Raw genomic sequence first — 21,602 nt, 5'->3', positions numbered from 1 at the left:
TACCTTAATCCATGCTTCAGAGACCTCTTTCTGAAATCTCACAGCTAACTTGATCACATCAAAAAGTAGCTTCACACAATTCTCGCTGGTGGTTACTTGGCTCATGGAAGAACTGTAAATGATCAGAAAGAAGACTCAGTCATTGTAAATACTCTAGTAAAAGGAACAAGGCAGCCTAGCAGTCACAGCAGTTACTTAGAGCAGTCATTCTCTAACAGGAATGCTCTGGTAAGGACAGGAAGTTTCAGAAGGGGTAGAAGCAGAGGTCACAGAATCAACCAAAAACCTACTGTGATTCAGATGGACTGTCAGCAACAACTATTATACATGGAGCTGCTTACCCCCAATGCAGACATGGATGCAGGTAGCTCAAAAGGAACTACATGCAGGGCAGGGGAAGTTGGCTGGGCAAGGACTAACCGATGTGTTATATTAGCACCAAGGAGGAAGGAATAAAGGTGTCAGCACAGGATAAATTAGGCTCACGTATGTAACCATGTGTGCCAGAGAGACCACGTAAAGGGCTGAAGTCCTTTCGTCCCATCTTACCCCTAGAAAATCATGTAAATCTGCTAAAATACCTGGCCTGGACTTGACTTTTAGTCTTCTTCTGGGAACTTAGGATCTTCAGGGGCAGATCACATGATGATAGATCTAAGTTCTTACGAAGATCAGAAATCACCTGTAAAATAAAAAGCCCTGCACATATAAGGGAGGAACAGGAAAAAGATGAGGAAAAGAAAACACAATCTCAAAGAATAACCCTAAAATTACAAATTAAACACATATTTGTAAACTCATAAGCATCTAACCATGCTCAAGGTTTTTGTTGCTTTTTTGGGGGGGAGGTTTAAGCTTTAAAAATAAACCAGCAACACTTTCCTCTTCACCCATCATGTCATGATGTTGCAGATGCATGCAGAAAGCAGGAAAGGATTTCATACAAGTTACTCTGTGAAATTCCCACCTATATCTGCTGTATGTTGCTGTCAACTAGTTTTATCCTGTTTGGCACCTGAGCAAGATAAATGACAGCTAAAGGAATTCTGGGGGATGTGAGTTTACCAGTCTGACTGATGTCAAATTGCACTGTATCAGCAGAGACCAGCTTGTTGTTACAGGAATGCTGTTTTCACAGTGGTCTCTGCAGATCCCAATCCTCATCTGGCACTAGGCTGAGGCTTCCTCAAAGCATGAAAAATAGCATGTTCAGCAACACTGGCTCAACCAAATATATCTAGTTAATTTTAAAATTATTCTGACTACATTTCCTTAGATAAAGCAACTTCAAAACCTGAGGAAGCTCATACCTTAGAATGAAAACTGTTCTCCAACAGAACTGCCCTTATAGGAAAGTCCCCAAAACATGAACTCAGTGCAGAGAACAAGAGCATTACTAACTTGCAGTCCCATGGATACATCTGGAATTTAAAACCCTTAGAAGTTCTGTACAATGCACAATTCTTAGACAAAACTCAGAGGCATAAAGCTGACAGTTAGCTACAGCTCTTCAGTCTGAGTTTAGCTCAAGAAAATTTGACTGCTGTCAGTTCTTTATGACGTTTACACCACAAAAAAAAAAAAAAACCCTAACAAAACAACTCTAAAAACAAACAAGAAAACTTTACAGTAGGCAGCAGAAAGGAAGACATTTCAATTCCCAGGCCTGAAGGCATAACCAAATCCCCATCCGAAGACAGATCGTTTCTAAAATGTGCTTTGATCCTTTACAGTATTAAAAATTTTGCTTGACAACATTAAAGCATACACCTCTGTGTGTGAAGCAACTGCTCTCTGCCTAAACATGCACTAGATTATACAGCTTATGGGTCTTTAGAGCAAAAGACTGTACCTCTACTGCATCTGCTGCTTTGACATTATGGAGGATGAATTTTACTACTACAGGCAAATCTTCCAGTTTTACAGAAGGAACAATGGTCATGGCAGACTGCCGCACCTGCGGAGAAAGCAACACTGGGTCAGCTGTAAGACCATGGTTCACAGAAACAGTTAGGTTAGTGGGAAGGAATCTCTGAAGAATTATAGTCCAGCCTTGTGCCCAGAGCAGGAATATTGTCAGTACTAGATCAGACTACATAAAATAGTAGTTAATGCACTCAAATGAACCTATTTTATTCTATAAATAAGAAGCCTACCTACAATAAGTGCATCATGCTTAGAAGACCCAATTATTTAATCACCAGTCTGCTTTTAATTAGAATATAGCAGTGGTCAGTGTACTTTAAAAAGAGAAACCGTGACAATAAACAGGTTTAAGACAGACAGTACAAAATCACTGCAGCAGGATAAGGTGCTTTTGCATTTGCTAAAACAGGGGTGTTTGAAATTTCTGAATGTGTACTGTAACAGCTAGAAAATGTCTCTCTGCTCCTCAATGAACAGTTTGAGCTTCCCTGACTCATTTTCCATTTCAGCAAGCTCAGGACTTTTGAAGGCCTACAGGAGTTAGGCTTAGCAAAATACTCTGAATGACCTAACAGTTCTAGGTGTTGTGCTGCTAAACAGGGGGTGGGTTCTGCTTAGCTGCTCAGTAGAAACTCTCACCTCAGCCATAAGGCCTGCATCAAGATCCAGACGAGAAAGGGCATCCAGGATTGGAACTGTCAGCCGCCTGCCCTGTTTGAGTAAGCAGCTGATATACAAGGAAAAGAAAACAAATAAGCCTCTTAATAGAGCCATAAATGAATCTCTAGTAAATGATTCCAAAAAGCCTCAAACTAACAATGTATGCCACTGGTAGCATGGAAAACTTGTTTCCTAAATTGTCACTCCTCCCTGAACATGCTGAATTGTGATTCTGTGGTTGCTGATCAGAAACAGATAGGAAGAATCTACCGTTTTTCAAATCTCACAAAAACAGGGAACATGGACAAAGGTCTGGTACAAGTCCTAAACAAGAACTTTAGAACTGGAAAGTCCTGGGTTCACAACAAACAGAAAAAATAGTGAGATTGCTGGTATATGATTTAACTACAAATATGACTTGGGCCTGACACCTTCTAGCCACACATCTGTTCCATGGACAGGCCACCAGCAAAGTGTAAATGAGATTGCCACATTCAAGCCAGGGACTGAATCCTCCTGTGTGACCTCCTCCCCAGTCAAAGGATTTGCTCTAAGAATTGCAAACGTGTAATGAAAGACACAATGGATCCAACTGGAATCAGTTTCATTCATCATCCTCTTCCCAGCACTGGTCAATAGGAAACAGAATAAGAATTGGACACATATTTACAAATGCTTCCTACATAAACTGGTCTGGCTTTCTAGCAAGCTGTGGTTTGGTACCTTCTTGACCAAGGGACTGCAGGTCAGAGTCAAGACTGTGATAATTTTTTCAGATAGAAGCACTTGCGAAGCATTATGACCTCTATTTAAGAGCATAACACAATAAATTATATGTCCTCCAGTACTATCCGTCCCCGAATATTACAGAACCAGACTGTTGTTCTACTACTTCAGTCAGTCCTGATGCAACCAACATTAATGCACAATGCCCCTTTCTCCTGAGTGCAAGGGGAAAAATAAATCAAACAACAAAATAGAAAAGTCCCAAACAGAAACATTTGTACCTGAGCTCTCTGGCAACTTCACTTTGCTGGGAATCCTCCAGGATCTCGGGTAAACTGGTGATAATATCATGCTGGACTGGCACTGGAGAGACGCTAACCAGCTGCATTAACTTCTTGACGAGATCCTGAAGACCAGGAGAATACTTGTAAAATGCTGAGACTCACCGTGAGCAAGTGGTTCCTTAGTAAAGCAACATTATGTATACAAGGTCACTCAAGTCATTTGTCTGAATTTCTGCTAACTGTCCCTTAAATCATTGTCCCTTTGAAGCTGTGAATCATAGCACATACTTTTACAGACATTTTACAGGTAGGATATAACTATCTTGGTGAGCAAAGGAAAATGGGAAACACAACAGTAAACTCCCCAGTGTATAGTGTGACTTCTTGACACAGTTCATTTTCATTCTGGGACTCGTTAGGAAGAGCCCTCCAGTACAAACCCACAGAGACCAACTAACTAGGGAATGAAGAAAAAGAACCATCAAAGCAGGAGCAGAGAATTCATCTCCAGACACTGGCAAGTAACAAATATCTCCAGTTAAAATTAAACAAGGGGGGGTTGTAACTTCCTACCAGCAAAAGCTTTAAAATGGGGTCACACATGTGGACACATGTGCACAGATACATATTTATGAAAAAGGAAACTTAGAGCAAGGGAAGAAGAAATAGTAAAAGGGATGTTCAAGTAACTGAAAGCAATCATAATAAACCAGAAAGAATTAAATCTCTCCTTCGGCATGTGAATATGAAAACATCAGCTCTCATTAGCATAACTGATCTCATCTCACCTGAGAAGCATTCCAGAAGCTGACTGGAAAGAGCCTACATGTGACTGCACTGTCAGTACCCACCTGGCTGTCAAGAACATTGTCAAGCCATTTAAACTGATTGATGATGAGCTGGGGAAAATCTGTTCCAAAGGTGCCCACGCTGAAACAGCAGAAAGTGAAACACAGATTAGTCCGACCTACAGACACTCAAAAGCTTTGCTGATGCTCAGCAAGACCATGAGATGCAATTCAAATTAACCAACTATCAAAACAATTCAATGAAAATATCATTAACACCTCTACAGATTTTAGCACCACCCAGGAAGAACCCTACTTATTACTGGAATACTAGCAGCCTGTTTCAATACACCACCAACAATCGAAGTTAGGGTACAAAAAGCAAAATATACAATGTGACTTTACTTCAGATCTCCTGTGCCTCCTACCATGAGAGTGGCTATGCCAGCTTAGCCTAAAGGTCCTCTGAGGCCAGCATCCCTGTCCCCAGCTGCAGTCAGTATTAGATGCTTTTGGATAAGTTTTGTGTAACAGGGCATTCACAGAGTATCCATTCAGTCTCCAACAATGAGCAGTTCAGCAAATCTCTAAGGCAGAAGCTGGTACCCACTCCATGTGTGCTATCCAGCAGCACATTTATTCCCCCTTAATTTCCCTAAGCCTTAAAAACAAAACAGAACCAAAAGACAAAAAAACAAAAACAAAAACAAAAAACCAAAACACAGACCCCTGTGTTTAATTTCTAACCTCCATATTCTCCAGCACTGAATTCCACAAGGTGGAAAAGTCTGAAATAGTACTTCTGGTTTTTTTTGCTTGCTGCCTTCCATAGTTAAAAACAGTTGCTAAACCTCCCTCAGTTACCTTTCTTAAATCTTTCTTGCTTTTACAGACATCTGCCATTTCTCTGCTAATCATCTTCCTTGAAGGCAGGCAGAATTCTATTCTATTTAGAATATTTTTCCTTACTTACACAGAAACTGTTCTATTAGATTTTTGTGACAGCTTGACCAGAAATGCATGCAACATTCAAAATGTGACTGTACCGCATGTTTAAAGTGGCATGATGTTTTGCATTTTTCCCAGCTCCCTCCCTAGTATTTTTTTCCTGCTTTGTCTACCGCTAAGCATGGAACTGATACTAAAGCATAAGAAACAAAAAGAAGCATCCATACAAGACACGTTTCCTCAAGGAAAACACTGAGTTTGTCATTGTCTTTATACAATCAGGATTAATTTTAGTCTGATTTTTTTAAGAAAACAAGGTTTATAGAGCTGTGCTCAGACACCCTCCCTCTTCTGTAACTTCTGGTCACACTGGTCTGTGAGCACAGATGTAATAAGCTGGCTGCTGCCAAGTCATATGAATAAACCAAGTTCTCCCTACCCTTCCCACAGGGAGCCAGTACATTGCATGTCCTCTGTCAGGCACTGACTAGCACTAAGGTCTATAGGTCAGATTTGGGAGAAATTGGTGGGTCAGTACAGCTGTGGTTACAGATTAGTTGTAATGAATGTTGTTTCTTACCCATAATTAAACAAAATAAAAATCAGTAGGAATTATACTGAAAAAAACTCTTGCTCTTTACAATTAGTTTTAGACTACATTATTTGGGGAATTTGTTACCATAAATTGTTCTCTCGTTTTTCATTTCCTTTTTCATTTACAAACATGCTGAGCAATCAGATCTCCATGGACCACTCTCATATCTTCCCCTCCCATCTTTAACTGGTCATTAATGCATAGAAAAAAAAAAATCACTTCATTCCTCTTACAATCTAACAGGAGACAAGTGTAACAGCATCCATTTTTAAGAGCACATTTAACAGCTTAACAACAATCTGCATTTTTAAAAGGAGGTCTGTTTGCATCCAGCAGCCTCCTAAAACAGCCATCCACTTTCACCTTTTTCTACATCATGAAACACTCCATAGTCCCTTTGCTGAGATACTTCCCAGCTTGTGCCAATAGCTACAAGGAGTGTAAAGAATCATGAAGTATGTCTGTATTTCAGCTTTTATAAATTTACCTTCTGCTTTATGCACCTACAAGTTTAAAACCATGGTACCTCACAGATAATTTTACACGTGTGAAGTAAAAAACACAACATCAGTGCAAACATCCATTCAGGTAAATCTGAAGTAACTGTTAAAGTCAAAGAGCTGCTGATTGTCCAGATGAAGAAATACCATTTCAAGGCAGAGGGAAGAGTCTATACTCACATGTCAAAAAAGAACTCGGGGATCTTTTCCAACAACAGTGTTATGACAGCAGGCTGGAAGAAAGGCAAAAGGCCAGGGTTAGGATGATGACTTACTGCTTGTGCTGCAGAATTGCCACCAAACCTGATCTTCCTCAAAAGATTAAATATGCAGAGAATAAAATACTCAAAGGACCAATATAAATATTTCCTGCATAAGAAAGCTCTTGCCAAATGCCAGAAAGGAGGCATACAGCCTGGAAAGAGAAACCCACAAACGCTGAGGGTGATAAAAACTATCCACATTATCTAACAGAATCAGGGCATAGGGGCAGGATGTCAAATTTCTCTGGAATCATTCCTTCTCAGACCCAGCTGAGTTGCTTTTCACTACACAGGAATCTAAAGCATCAACTTTAGACAAGATTGAAAACAAGGCCCACACACATTTGCCATTCCCTCTGAGGGTCTAATTTCCTCCTCTCCCTCCCCCACCCTTAATCATGGCCCAAATGCAATTCCGAAAATGTATTTAAGACAAGAACTCTTAAAACATTTTAATTATAAGAGGATTTAAATCCACAGCTGCTTAGATTTCCCACGCCTTGGCAAGATATCTGTCAGCTTCAATTCCATATACTTCTTAATGCAACCTGTATAGAGCTTAACAGACCCTGTTCTTGCCAGCAGGTTGCTCAGCATCTTGCCCATTTTTGAACACTCCCAAGGTTCAAATTGCTCCAGTAATGGGGTTTCAATCACCTCTCTAGCCTACCTGTTCTAGCACTTAAAGGAAATATTCTCCACAGTGGAAATGTTTATATATTATCACAATTTCCTATGGTTGACCTAAGCTGTCATGTCTCATCCTGCCCCCATTCACCTTTGAGAAGAATCTGACTCAATAAGAGGCAACTACAGATCTAAAGACCACAAAACATCCCTTAACCTTCTATTTTTAAGACTGAACAAACCCAATTCCCTCTGTCTCTTCTTGCATGCCATGCGCTCTCTGCCCTGAGCATCTTTGTATCTCTGAAGGAACAAATCAGACACTAATCCAGATGCATCCCCATCTGCCTCACAACGAGTTCTATTAATCCTCTACTTGAGAAAGCAAAAGAATCTCTAAATAAATCAACACCATTGTAAAGAGCAAACTAAGGTGCCCATACCTGTAAGATCTTAATTCCCAGCAGCAGTTTAATGAGGCTGTCACAATACGAGTGTCGAGTCCTGCAAGATGAAAGATTCCAACACACTTGCAATAAAAACATAGAATAGTTTGGGTTGGAAAGGACCTTAAGATCACCTAGTTCCAACCCCCCTGCCATTGGCAGGGACACCTCATCCTAGACCATGTCATCCAAGGCAAAACATGTTTGGAGAACAGGCTGTAGCTCTTCTCACTACACATACACACGCACACTTAAAACAGCACTTCAGCTCTCAACAAGGTTACTCTCTACAAGACTAATGTGAGATGGAAATGCAAAAGCATCTGTGGTCAAGCTGCCTCTCCTGGTAAAACTGTTAAAAACCAGCTGACCTGTACCAGCCTTGTCAAATTGTCTGTCCCCTGCAGAATTTTATTCTTGCCATAAAATGCCAGAGACCAACACATGCCACAGGCAGCCAGTAAATACCATAACTTACCACTTTAAACTTACTGCTGCTGAATAGCAGTGTATTACACTAGCTACTTCTGCATAAGAAACAACTTTCAGTGTGTATCAGCCGGAGCTATGGTCTTTCCCTGCACTCTGCTCAATGTTACATGGCATTTAACTAAAGACTGGCTCTCACTGAAGGGGAAGACAAAACATGTGTTCTCTGACCTTGACCCCTCGGTCCGTGTGGGAGCACAGGGCAAGAGACAGTTCTTGAACCGGTTTCTGTCCTTGATGTGAGATTCCAAACCGCTAATAAATAGCTTCACAACCTGCAAAGCACAGAGAAGTTATCCACTTCCTGAAAAGACATCCCCCTCAACTTCTGTGGTTTCGGAACAGATGATGACAGGGAAGAGCTAGCCAGGGAACTGCAGACACACAGAAACTGTGCTGGCAGGAATGCTAGATAATACATGAACTCCAGTCTAAACCATTTCCAAAAGGAAACACCAATTGTTCTACAAAGTAACTCTAAAGCAACAGCCTTATATTTTACTTTCATTTAAAAGAGGCTTGCTTTTCTGTTCAGCTGAGACAGCAACATTTGATGTAACAAGAGCTGCAACCAAAAAAGCAGTTGCAGCATTTGATTTGCAAATCAAATAACTGGCCTCAGGATTCTCACACTGGGCTTGACTGGAGAGGAGTATCACACTGGCGGTTTTAATGCTGCCAGCTCCAAGCCAACACAAAACCAAACACAACTTCCACTAGAAAGCTAAGTAAGTGATTTTTCTCTCTTGAGAGTCTCTGACTATTGAACAATATTGCCAATGAATTATTTTGACAGTGCACAGTGGTGGAAGTACAGAACTTTTGCTTGGAATTGTGCAAAACCAATCTTGGAACATTCAGCTGATATGATTTTCTTCTTGGTAGCTGGTACAGTGCTGTGCTTTGGCTTTAGCCTGAGAGTAAGTTGATTATTATACTGATATAAGATGTTTCAGTTGCTGCTGAGTGCTGCATATAAAGAGTCAAGGACTTTTCTGCTCCTCATCCCAGCCCACCAGCGAGCAGGCTGAGGCTGCAACAAGCTGGGCGGGGACACAGCCCAGACAGCTGATCCCAACTGGCCAAAGGGACATTCCAGACCATATGGCATCATGCTCAGCATATAAAATGGGGGGGGGGGGAAAGCTGCCTAGAGGCTGCTGCTGCTCAAGAACTGACTAAACATTGGTTGGTGGGTTGCGTGTGGCTGTACTGTGCATCACTTCTTTTGTATGTTTCAATTTTTTTTACGATTGTCACTATTTTCCCTCCCATTATTGTTCTACTAAGCTGTCTTTATCTCAACAAAAGAATTCAAGCTTTTTTTATTTTTGTTCCCTCCAGTTCTCTCCCTGATCCCACTGGGACAGGGAGTGAGCAAGTGGCTGTGTGCTCTTTAGCTACCTGCCAGGTTAAACCACAAGCACGCACATCAAGGCTGGCTTAGCAAAGTTACAGGCTGGTCATCTCTTTCTGACTGTTCAGACCTAACAGCTGAGATGAGACAGAATAGCAAGACAATGGGACCAAATGACTGGAACAGCAACACTGACAGAATTAGAGAACTTGGACCACAGAAACACAAGATATACTGCTGTGCTCCATACTTCTGTATGGGACTAGCATAAACAGGTAGCTGCATTTGCACCTTTTGCTACACAGCAAGCAGCTTTAAAGCTGGCTCCTGCCAAAGCATAGTCTGCTACTCACCCCGGGGTAAGTTGGGTGCTTCTCCAGGGCCAGGCAGAGCTGCTTCTGGAAAGTCATTTGATCCACAGCTAAGGAGAAAGTTTAAAAACAAAATAAAGAACCAGACCATACAACATCGTAACAACTGGTACACTGAGTACAAGCTCTCAGGCCCACCTGCCAATACTTCTGCATTTGTTTTACTGAGAAGTCCTGTCAGCAAAAGCCTGAATGGCGTTACCACTTATGCTTGCTCCAATCTGTCCTGAGTAGCTCAGAGCACTAAAAAGCCTTAATACACAAATTCCTGAGGGCCTTGCCCAAGCTAAAAGGCAACGTTTGTTTTCCTGTTTCAAGGCTCCTGCCTCTGTAACTCACTACTCATCACAGATGCAGTTTAATCTTATTTCATATACCCCCAATATTTCAAAAGCCTTTTGACCCTGCACATATACACCCAAAAAGTTGCCATGAGTTTAGGTGATGCACTGAATTCAGCAGGAACTGTGTAATTCAAGAGGCATGTAATAAACAAGAGGCCAGGTGTAGGTTTGCTTGAATTTTGGAACAAGCTAGCACAAGTATTTTTGCTCTGCAAGTAAAAAAGCATCATGACTTTGCACCAGTCATCTTTGCAGGTTTTCAGACACAAGCAGAGAGAGCAAATGTTAAACTTGTACCTATTTCATTCTGTCCCTCCCCAGCTTTCAGTACAATTCCTGACATTCTAATGAGCTCTTCAAAAATTCCTTCAGCCTCCACTTCATCAGGGGCAGAAATCCGCAACTTCTTTGTTTCTGAGAAAACAAGACACTTTATGTCAAATATACTCTGCAGTAAAAATAACAAGGACCCTTCAAATAAACAACTGATTAAAAATTAACTTTCTAGTAAGAAACTAGAGGAACACAGGGAAAACACTTATGGGACCAGAGTAACCAACTGTACTGCTATTTGACTGCGGTCATTACCCTGTGCCAATGCACAGATCCTGTAAAGTAGTTGTCCCTGCAGCATGTCACCAGAAAGGAACATTTCTTACCCCTTTAGGTGATCCATAGCCAAAGACAGCTAAGATACACCTGTAGTGGCATACTCCCATGAGAGACATAGCCACCAACAGATTATGAGCACATACTTTCTTCTGGCCTGAAAAGCACAAATTTGGTACAGGTTCTCCCACTGGACCCCTCTCTTGAGTATCAAACCACCTGCTAAAGCTCCAGCTACAAAGAGAGGTTATCATAGTTTGATTTACAGATATCATTTTTGATCAGATGAGATTAATCTGCAGACTCTGAAGGGAGTGAAGCTCAAAATAGCAAACAATGAACAAACGTATGAGAACAGAGGGACTAAGAAAAGATACAGCACTGCTTTTAGTGTTGTTTTATTGTGACTTTTTTTAAAGTATTTAAAAAACAACAGCATCATTAGTAATTGGCATCACCAAAACTGTCACTTTGGCCTTCTGCCTGCCTGGGAGCTACTGCCTCTCCCAGAGGGTCTCCACATAAGATAATACCTGAGGACCTAGTCGGCAGATCTGCCTTGCCACTCTCTTCAGAAGCCTCAGCTTTTGACAGCTTCCTTTTTGAAACCATGGTAGCAAAACCTTTGTTGTTGCCTATAAAAATGCAGGAAAAAGACAAGTGAGCAAAGCAGACATAACTTTAATTCAGATCTTTGCAAGCAACTGTCTAGAAACTGTCAGTGAATAGCCAAGGGAAATGCTCCAGAAATTGCTCACAGAAAGGCAGATTGAAGGGTTAACCAATACTGGCATATTTTTCACATTTTTCTAATGTTGAGACTGAGATTTTAGAACTGTTATGTTTAAACAGTGGAATACATCACTTTTTCTAAAATTCAGTTCCTCATAAAACAAGGCTTGGCTTTGAAAAGCAGCGTGGCCTTTGCCTGTCCAGCCACACTAACTGACCCCCGTGCTCCTCACCAACTGCAAGGTTAGCTCTGTCAACACAGACCTCCATCAGCTTGCCCTCTTCAGGTGGGTGGCGGTGGTTAAAAGGGAATAATAAACCCTAACTCACCTTTAAAACCTAAGAGAAAATGCACGATGAGCTCCCAGCAGCTGTTCGGGGCTCGAGGAGCAGACGGGTGGGGCAGGGAAGAGCGGAGTGCTTCACTCTTTACTGTGCCTGTGCCCAAATGCTTGGCAGTTTCGCTGTTTACCGCACAGCGGGGAGACCCCAGGGCGGGACGGGGCACGTCGAGGCTCAGCCACCCTCAGCCCGTCACAGCAGCTCCTGTGGGAGAGGCCTCCGCCTGCGGAGCGGAGCGGAGCGGAGCGCTGCGCCTCGGCGGGACGCGCCACCGGAGTAGGCTCGCTGAGGAGACCAGCCCGCGCTTCCCGCCACCGGCACGCGATGACGTCCTTTCCGGCGGCGGCGGAAGGGCTGGTCCCGGAAGCGGAAGCGACGGAGGGGCCTGCGGCGGGCGGCCCGGTGGCGGCCGGAGCCGGGCCCAGTGTTGGTACCGGCACGATGAGTGAGCCCGAACTGCTACTGGACTCCAACATCCGGCTATGGGTGGTGCTGCCCATCGTCTTCATCACCTTTTTCGTGGGCATGATCCGGCACTACGTGTCCATCCTCCTCCAGAGCGACAAGCGGCTCACGCAGGAGCAGGTGTCCGACAGGTCAGCGCCGCCGCCGGGCCCCTGCCCCTTCCTCCGTGCCCCGGCCCGGCGCGGTGCGCCGGGGAGGCAGCGTTGGGCCCGTTCGCTCCTGCGGCCGCACCGCTAACGCGACCTGCCTCTTTTCCAGCCAAGTCCTGATTCGGAGCAGAGTCCTTCGGGAAAATGGAAAATACATTCCCAAACAGGTAGGGAGAAGCGCGAGTGGCTTTGTGCTTCGCAACGAGGTAACTCGGAGGCAAGCATCCGCGGCAGTGGAGGGCCGTGGTTCGAGGTGTGCTCACGTATCCCATGGCATCAGCCGGCCCGGCTTGGGTTCCCCCCGCCCAGGAGCGTCTGGAAGTGCAGCCGGGAGCAGATGCTCCAGGAGACATGGTCACAGGACCACTGCACACGTCTTTTCCCTCATACTGATGTTAGCTTCCACTACTCCGTGTTTTAACTGCATGCTACAATGAAATCTGTATCCAATCCGTTATGTTTAGTGTCGCCAACAGATATACAGGGATTTAATAAAAGCTTGGGATAATGAGGTAGTCATACAATGTCAGCTGTAGTGCTTGCTGAACTAAAATTCAGTTGCTCATCTTGGCTCAGTTGCTGCCAAATATCTATATTGTAAAATTCAGAAGTCACTTGGAGGGAACGGAGATGTCGGAAGTACCAGTCACTATCGGTGGTGAACCAGTAAAAACTTGGCACAAAGCACTAAAAGCTCGTTAATTAATGTATATTCTTATTTAAATAATCCTTAGAGTGATCTTAAGAATTTTAGAAAGGCAGAGAGCTGCTGCTCTGGAGCCAGGAAAACAGAAGTGAGCAGCTTTAGAGCATACGGGCAGTGAAGTACCTCCCCAAGAAAGATGGATGTGTTGTGAAAGAGCTCATAGGATACCTGCATGTCTGAACAAGAAGTAATATTTCTGTCCTGTCATCTCTTCTGGTGCTTTCAGTCTTTCCTGACCCGGAAATATTTTTTTAATAACCCAGAGGATGGATTTTTTAAGAAAACGAAAAGAAAGGTAGTGCCTCCTTCACCAATGACAGGTACGTTAAGGTACCATCAATGCTGCCAGACAGAACAAACTCTTAACTTTGTACCAAGGCAGGAAGGTGAATCACTTTGCAAAGAGCTCAGAGGATGTGAGGGAGAGGGTGGGACTGTGCCACTGGGTTTTGGGGAGGAGGAGGGAGCGAGGTCCCTCCCTTCATGTTGCTTAATTTCAGCCTTCAGCTACCTGCAGCATTTCATGAGACCACAAGTACCTCAGTGCTGCCAGAAACAGGAAGTCCTGCTCTCACTCATATCCTTATGTCAGCTTTTTGTACCAGCAGGACCTTCTCTAAACGGATGTGACTTTAATATTAATGTGGCCAAAGACCTCAGCAGCATATTAGCTAGAATAGTTAGTTGTCCCTTTTTTGGCTAAGTCTGCCTACAGAGGGGTCAAGCAAGTTTAGCCATCTGGAGCAAGGGATGGAGTCAAACACAGGCACAGCAGCTGGGCTCAGACATGGGAGGAAACACAGCACCCTTTTGAAAGCAGCAGCCACCATAGATCTGGGATAGATGGTGGGACAGGACTGTTGCCTCTTATGCAGTTTCTTAATTAAAATAGTTGACCTTGGTGAAGTAATGTTGTTTCCCTTTATTGCGATACACTGCTACTGCATATCGAATCTGTGATTGCAGATCCAACCATGCTGACAGATATGATGAAAGGGAATGTAACCAATGTTCTGCCTATGATCCTCATCGGTGGCTGGATCAACATGACATTTTCAGGATTTGTCACAAGTAAGTATCTGGACTAACATGTCTGGTGTGTTTCTGATGATGATCTCAAGGGTCTGGGCTGTATCAAAGATCTGTTCCTCCATCTGGAAGCAGTCGACTGGTAGTAGTGTGAATGTGGCTTTTGGTACTGCCACTATTCACTCCATGAGCTGCACTGATTCTCCTGCCCCATAGCAAAAGGAGGGAAAAGAGTTTTCAGAGTACTGGCCACAGTCACAAGAAAACAGCTCATGGGTGCAGGAACAAGTGTAGTCAGAAATCCAGTATTTAAGTTTACTAAAACTGCCTAAACTTCTACTTGATACAGTAGATTTTCCTCTCAACTACTGTGTAATGCAGGATGTACACATGAAAAATACTTGCTTAAATGGACAGTTCTGGGGTGGGTTTTTTCCTACTCTTTAGGTGGTACGTTTTGCCTTAAAGACATTCCCCTGAAACACTTTTTCAAAAGTACATGTCAACCTGATGTAGTCTGAATGCAATGCATACAAATACTAGGTTTAATAAAAGCACTGTCTACTTGCTTTGCAATTTTGTAGCATCACTTTGTGAAACTGGGCTCTTTTCATCCTGCAGCAAAAGTCCCATTTCCTCTGACACTGCGTTTTAAGCCAATGTTGCAGCAGGGAATTGAACTGCTCACTTTAGATGCGTCCTGGTAAGCCGTGTCCTCAGCAAGCAAGGTCAAACCATCACCTGGAAAATGCTGAATGTGTTAATAACCCTTGAATGGTCTGTGCATGCTTCTGAAATGAGGTCACAAGCCAGCTTTGAGCTGAAATCAACCACGCTTGTTCTGATTTATCAGGGTGAGCTCTGCTTCATGGTACTTCTTGAATGTGTTTGGACTCAGAAGCATTTATACTCTCATCCTTGGCCAAGATAATGGTAAGACACCATAATTTCTGCGAAAGAGCTGTTTCTCCTTCCCTGGGATGACTTCTGAGGGAGGCTGGGGAAGTATTTCTAAATTTCCAGCTAAAAAGCTCTTGAAAGCCTCTCGCACATCTGCAAGGTTACTCTTAGGTTATGGCCAGGTTTGACACCACCTGCAGCAAGTATCCAAATCTTCTTTACCAGCTGTCGGCAAACTGCTCATGAACTTGCATGGTAATTGACCCATGTTTTCCTTCACATCAAATCCATGTGCAGAGATTTTGCTCTCAGGCTTGCTTTTAGTCTTAGCAAGTATCAGTTTTAAGGAAAAACAGAAAGATTTTCTAATTTTTTAACGGCAGGACAGATGCTGTTTCTGGAGGTTATTTGGAATGTGGAAGACCATGTTTTCCTTAATTTGCCTGCATGTTTAAGGTGAACTTAGCTGAGATGTAGGGGGTGGGAACAAGATCACAGTATCACACAGTATGTTAGAGATTGGAAGGGACCTCAAAAGATGTCTTGTGAGAACTTTTTCTGGCACATTAGTGTTTTATTTTCTGTGTTTCTGCAACTTCCTACAGTTATAAACGAGCCTGCTGTTTAAATGACACAAAAATCAGCCTCTCATTTCTCTTTTGCAGCTGCAGATCAGTCCAGGGTGATGCAAGAACAAATGACAGGGGCAGCAATGGCCATGCCAGCAGATACTAACAAAGCATTTAAGGTACTATATTCCCCCTTGCATTCCCAGGTGCTGTGAACTTGCAGGATGGTAGGCTGTATGTAACTTGGCCTCTTCCTGTGTCAAGTAGGGGAATTGCTCTGGCTTGCTGTTCCTAAAATTAGAGCTTGCCCTGGGTCTGACAGAGCCCCACTACCCTGAAGTAAACCTTCCTGATGCAAAAGGTGAATTCATGTGCCACTGTCTGCTTTGCCAGAGGAAGACTTTTTTCATTTCTCTCGAGATCTAGTTCCAAAGCAGAAGCTAACTACCAAAAAGTTGTGTGGAAAATGAGCAGCAGGGTCATCATTCTAATATTTAGGATGAAATTCTGGTTTTAGGCTGCTGTGAAAACCTTGTGCAATGAATAAAGCCCTGCAGGTCCAGGGAGATAGTTTGTTGGAGAACAGTCTCATGAAGCACATGAAGTCTGTGATCAGTTGCAAAATTTTTGACCTGTAACTGTTTTTATCAAATGTCTCTGCACTAAATAATTAACCACAAAGCACTTGAGTCTCCAGAACAGAACTGGCTGTTTCTAGAGACAGCTGTTTAAGAGAAATGGACAATTCCAGGTTAGAGGGTTTTCAAAAAGCAGATAATGTTGTTTTTCTAATTACTATGCTGTACTGACCAACTATCTAATACCCAATTAAGTGTAAAACACTGATTTCAGGGAGCTGACAGGATTGCCACCAGGTTTTTAATAGAACTTGGGTTTTGGTGCAGTTTTTAGGGTAAGCACTGCTTTGTGTAGTTCTTGTCTGTAACAGTGTGTTGCTCTTCTTTCTCTTCCTGTTTATTGTAAATGCAGACGGAATGGGAAGCTTTAGAATTGACTGATCATCAGTGGGCCTTAGAAGATGTAGAAGAAGAGCTCATGGCAAAAGACCTCCATTTTGAAGGCATGTTTAAGGAAGAACTTCAGACCTCCATCTTCTGAATTTGAGAATATGCTTTCATCTCTTCTTGTAAAAGCAATTTGAAATCTGTTACTTACAACTACATAATGTATTTTAGAAAGGCTGGGAATAAAAGAAAACATCTTCAGAACTGCAGTTACCTCACTTTGATTAGAGTCCCAGGACTAAGGATGTTGTATTTAAGCCAAAGGCTCTTGGTGTGGGTTCTGGCTGGGATTCTCTTTCTCTTCCTGGGAAATGTATGCTGGAGAAAAGATCTAACATTTCTAACAAAGAAAAGGTTGCTTAAAGAACTTAAAACTACATGAGACGGAAAATGTCTCATGGGCACAAGTAGTGTCCATGGTTCTGGTTTTAAGTGTTTAAGCAAAGGCACAGGTAGGTATCATTTGCTTTTGAACATCATTGTGTTAGCAATTCAAAACTGACCTGGCAACAACGTCACACATTTCAACAGAAGCACAAGGATTCAGTTTCTGAAAGCAGTGGTTGGCCTTACTCTCTGTACTCTCTTTCCTGTTGCAATAATACTTTGTGTTCGAAGCTTTCTCAGAAGAAAACAAAAGCAAGTGGGAGATACTCACCACTTGCTCGCGGCAAAGCACAGGACAGCTAACCTTCCTCTCGTATCTGAGCCTGCACCCAGTGATGCAAAATCCCAGCTATTTTTACCTGCCCTGCTCAATCTGCTAGTGAACACACCGGTGGTCACAGGGGCAACTTCTAGTCCCCTCTTTGCTGCTTTCAGTCCTGGGCAGAGCAGCTCCTGGGAGGTCTCTGGGCAGTAGAGAGCCATAGGTGGCATTTCTGTGCACAGGCAGCAAATACAAGGACTATTTCCCCATTAATTTAATCCCTCCCAAGTCCATTTACAGACACCTATACAGAGCCCTCCTGCCTGCTGGGATATACACCCAGCAAGGGGTGTATACAGCCTGGCTGTTCCCTCTGGTCCCTGTTCAGTCATTTACTGTGTTAGGTGGGGAAAATAAACAGCTCAGTTTAAGCCTCCTGCATCTTCTTGGGACTGTAGAGAACAGAAAGCAACTTCTCCTGGCTTGTCCTTCTGCAGGAGCTCTTCAGATCTCTCTGCCCCAGGGAAGAGTCCTAACCTGGGGAAATACTTAAACAGAAGCTCTTTCATACTCTTTGGCTGTTATTTCCCCCAACCTCTGTATTTTGAGCCCTTTTTGGGGGGGTAAAATTGCACACCCTCTTCAATGCAGGAGCTGACCCAGGACTAAGACACAGTCTGTTTTCTGTTCTTACCAAATTCATTTCCCCTCTGAACAGGAGCCTTAGCTCAGGGATGTTCTTTTCTGCCTCAAAGACCTCTTTTCTGAATGTTCATAATTGCTTCTCTGACAATACAACTTGTGTTTCAGGTTATTTCTCCCTCTCTTTTGCTATGGGAATTTCACTTCATTCCCTCAGCATTATTGCATAAGCTGTTCTGCACTGACACACAACACCCTAACACCTTCAGTCCGAGAGATGCCACTTTCCTTCCCCTTTGTCCCATGATGGGTTTCATGCCATTCTGGGGAGGTCAGCATTCCATAGCAATCCTTACCATCTGCTGTTCTACATTACAGCTCTTCCAACTCTATCTGAGGCTCCAACTATTATTAGGCTCCTGTGTTGGTGGAGCTTTAACTGAGTTTGAACAATACATTGCATTTAGCCTCAATTTACTAGTTCCATGACAGCATCTCCTGATACCCCTGGAGAAAATGGACAGAAGGAAGACATGGCTTCCCCTGAGATCTGCAGAGGAAGAGGAATAACATGGAAGCTGCAGCCAAGGCTGCACAGTGTCACCGAAAGGCAAGGGGAGGCTTTGCTACAGCACCAGTTATCAAGTAACACAGCACCACACGTGAGGAAAGCCAATCCTGAAGTGAGCATGAACTTTAAGGTGTACAGAGCAGTGCAGGCAACAGCTGCCTTTCTCTCAAATCCCTCCTGGCAGAGCAGGAGGGGTTAGCTTCACAGGACTTGCCCTCCCCCAGCCAGAAGAGCTCCTGCATCCCCAGGCACCTTCCAACCGTCTCAGGTCACACAACGGAAGCTGAAAATAATACACAACCCAGTTTTAGTGCAAACCACTCTTTAATATTCATCTTTGTACAACAGAGCCAGCCACTTACAAAGTGCTAGTCTAAAAAAACAGGTCTGGTATTACAGCACACACACACCAGCCAAAGCCCACCAGCTCAGGGGCAGAGAAAGTAAGAGCTAGGCCACTTTTTCTGCAGTACGACAGTCTGTTCAGCATCTGGGCATCAAGGATTTATCCTCACTGATGTGTTTGCTGGTGTCAGCACAGGTGGGGAGATGAGGATGAGAACAACGGCTATTTCAGATTAGATTTTCTTTTAGAAAGGTCTTTTACCCCCTCCCTTTCCTCTCCTCCCCATTTTGGAATGCCCATGTAGTCTTCTTTCAGGGTTAAAATGAATAAAAACATGCTGATAAGAGTAATTCAGTGCAGTGCTACAGCTTAAAAATTGCTTTTCAGAAGCTCCCCTCAGTAACATGTTAAAAAACAAAAACAATCACAGAAATACAATATGAAGAGTTGTAAAAATCCCAAACCACCCCCAAACCTGAACAGCAGAAGCAATGAAGCAACTAGGACCTCAAAATTTAAATTCCAATGCTTTAAAAGCAAAATTCCACAGAAGAGGATCACAACACCAGTGTGCCAGCTAAAGACAGCCCTTCTCTCATCTTTCAGTGCCCCAGCCAAGGGCTGCTCAGTGCCCCTCCTCCCTTCCCATCGCTTAGAGCAGAACATAGCAGTAGCTGACTGGGCTTTGCTCAGCTGCAGCACAGCAGAGGTGCAGACACAAGCACACAACAACTTCCTATGGGGCTTGTCACCAAGAGCTGCAGAAAAGGGAGCTGAGCTGAAATACTGGGAGTTAAATGGATGACTGCTGTTCCACTGACCATCAGAAGAGAAGATCACTGTCAGCAAAGCAGCCACAGGGACTGTGCACAGAGGATTGAGTGGCACTAAGCATGCATTCTGGGGGAAAAAGCAGGGCAGTAGCCTGTCTTAGCCTTTTATTCTGTCAACACACTTGGCTCCAAAACAAAAAACCCTCCTGTCTGGTTCACCACCTTGAGCAAGATCTTTTCCTGGAAAACACAGGCTAAAGCTCTAAATTCTTCCCATTTCTCACACTGAAGACCAGTTCTTCATTGAGGACTGACCTGATCTAGTGCCCACCAGAGATCCTCATTCAAGAAGAAAGCTGGACTTGTGTCCTACAAGTAACACAGATGGTAAAGGAGGACAGAGGGAAGAACATTTGTCAGTTGTACCAAAAGGCTGGAGTGGAACTACTGAACAGCTGAGGCAAAGGGAGACCTCAGACAGAACCATCACAGCTGCAGCCTCCCAGAAGATGATGGAGTGCAGGATCTAAAGGGCAGTGCTCAAGTGAGGAGAAGAAAGGCTGAACAAGTAGTCAAAAAAGTTCCAAAAGTCACAAGAGAAAAAGCTGAGAACTCATACAATTCATTGCGCTGGGCTGTCATCCTCACAGGTGACAGCTCTGGGGACACATTGCTGAGCTTTGCTGGAGAAAAAGCTCTAAAAAGTCACATAAATGAGCAAAGGCGGGTAAGAACACTGCCACTGCACAAATCGTAGTGGTAGAGGCAAAAAGTGCTTACAGAGCAGCCTGGAAGCAAGGGGTGTAGATGGATGAAGAGAAGAAGTTGTCCAACCACGAAAATATGACATTTTCTCTGCAGAAGAATGGGAGGCAGAGCAGCTGTGTCCTGTGTCACTGTGTAGATCAACCTGCACACATACCATACTATAGGCAGGTATGATCTGCTTCCAGCAAAGTTTGTTACATTACAGGATTCAGTGTTCACATGAAAGAGGCAGTCAAAACTGCCCAGAAAAGCCTTAGATATATCAGTGAAGGGTCACAAGAAAGAGAAACATTTGCTGCTTCGCAAGGTGACCAAGGTACAATGGCAGAGACCGCAATGGACAGGCCAGATGTACAGAGATTTGAATTGAGCTTTCAGGCAGGGTGCAGCAAACTGCCCTGACACCAGCATGACCCAGCACCAACACCAGAGCCAGCAGGAAACCCCCACACTGATTCACAGAATCATATCCCCTGTACTGCTCCCCAGGCCCCCACAAGGCTCAGCTGTGAGCTGGCCTCCAGCTCAGGCTGTGCTCTCCCAATCTCAGCTGCAACTCTCAGCCACAGCCCCAGCTCAGCCCTGGCCCCTGCCTCTAGCCATACAGCTCAGCCAGATTTTAAAAGTAATTTTATTGAAGCTCCAATATATATTATTTTTGGCCTCTAAATACCCAAGTATCAGTACCTGGCTCTCCAGTGCTACTCTGCAACCCCCAGCACACAATCTCTCAGCGCTAGATTTTCTGCTTGACTCCTACAAGAAGGAAGAAAAAATTTCAGGTGCCTCAGGCATGGCTTTAGAAGAGCAACCGCTAATGTGGTGGCTGAGTGCTGGAGGTGATGCTTAGTTGGTATCCATGCCGTCATACTCTTCCTGGGGAGGAGATGGGGTAGTATGTTCCTCACTGCTTCGGCGCTGATAAAACAGCACATACGCAGCTTTTGTCTACCAAACAAAGAAGAAAACCACCTGAAACAATCCACATAGCCTGGCTGGAAAC

General features: G+C 43.7%; 3 protein-coding genes across 5 annotated transcripts in view; 1 reads left to right on the top strand and 2 right to left on the bottom strand.

The window, feature by feature from the left end:
* Nucleotides 1-11,646, bottom strand: part of FANCD2 (FA complementation group D2) — a 40,175-nt gene extending 28,529 nt beyond the window's left edge. Inside the window, exons 1-12 of the mRNA XM_061362401.1 lie at nucleotides 11,467-11,646; nucleotides 10,622-10,738; nucleotides 9,963-10,030; nucleotides 8,424-8,527; nucleotides 7,761-7,821; nucleotides 6,608-6,660; nucleotides 4,448-4,526; nucleotides 3,594-3,718; nucleotides 2,566-2,653; nucleotides 1,853-1,957; nucleotides 582-682; nucleotides 4-112 (exon numbers count right to left, since the gene is read on the bottom strand). Coding sequence (XP_061218385.1) covers nucleotides 4-112; nucleotides 582-682; nucleotides 1,853-1,957; nucleotides 2,566-2,653; nucleotides 3,594-3,718; nucleotides 4,448-4,526; nucleotides 6,608-6,660; nucleotides 7,761-7,821; nucleotides 8,424-8,527; nucleotides 9,963-10,030; nucleotides 10,622-10,738; nucleotides 11,467-11,545 — 1,089 coding nt within the window. The 5' untranslated portion in view covers nucleotides 11,546-11,646. The remainder of the gene's footprint in view (nucleotides 1-3; nucleotides 113-581; nucleotides 683-1,852; nucleotides 1,958-2,565; nucleotides 2,654-3,593; nucleotides 3,719-4,447; nucleotides 4,527-6,607; nucleotides 6,661-7,760; nucleotides 7,822-8,423; nucleotides 8,528-9,962; nucleotides 10,031-10,621; nucleotides 10,739-11,466) is intronic.
* A 719-nt stretch (nucleotides 11,647-12,365) lies between these two features.
* EMC3 (ER membrane protein complex subunit 3) lies at nucleotides 12,366-17,054 on the top strand. Its single transcript, XM_061362337.1, has 8 exons — nucleotides 12,366-12,603; nucleotides 12,731-12,788; nucleotides 13,554-13,647; nucleotides 14,294-14,398; nucleotides 14,978-15,059; nucleotides 15,210-15,289; nucleotides 15,922-16,004; nucleotides 16,816-17,054. Exons 1-8 carry the CDS (start codon nucleotides 12,449-12,451, stop codon nucleotides 16,942-16,944), a joined length of 786 nt encoding a protein of 261 aa, XP_061218321.1. The 5' UTR covers nucleotides 12,366-12,448; the 3' UTR covers nucleotides 16,945-17,054.
* A 1,963-nt stretch (nucleotides 17,055-19,017) lies between these two features.
* USP4 (ubiquitin specific peptidase 4) overlaps nucleotides 19,018-21,602 on the bottom strand; it is a 38,434-nt gene continuing 35,849 nt past the window's right edge. For all 3 annotated transcript variants that reach the window (XM_061362332.1, XM_061362334.1, XM_061362333.1), the window contains one exon: nucleotides 19,018-21,547. In XM_061362332.1, the coding sequence (XP_061218316.1) occupies nucleotides 21,446-21,547 (102 nt within the window). In that variant the 3' untranslated portion in view covers nucleotides 19,018-21,445. The remainder of the gene's footprint in view (nucleotides 21,548-21,602) is intronic.

This window comes from Neopsephotus bourkii, unplaced genomic scaffold (genome assembly GCF_033783945.1).
Source record: "Neopsephotus bourkii isolate Nb327-2 ecotype Australia unplaced genomic scaffold, CSIRO-AGI_Nbou_v1 NB_1120, whole genome shotgun sequence".
Lineage (NCBI taxonomy): Eukaryota > Metazoa > Chordata > Aves > Psittaciformes > Psittacidae > Neopsephotus > Neopsephotus bourkii.
Note: the sequence above shows the minus strand (reverse complement) of the source record. Positions and strands in the feature narration are given on the sequence as shown.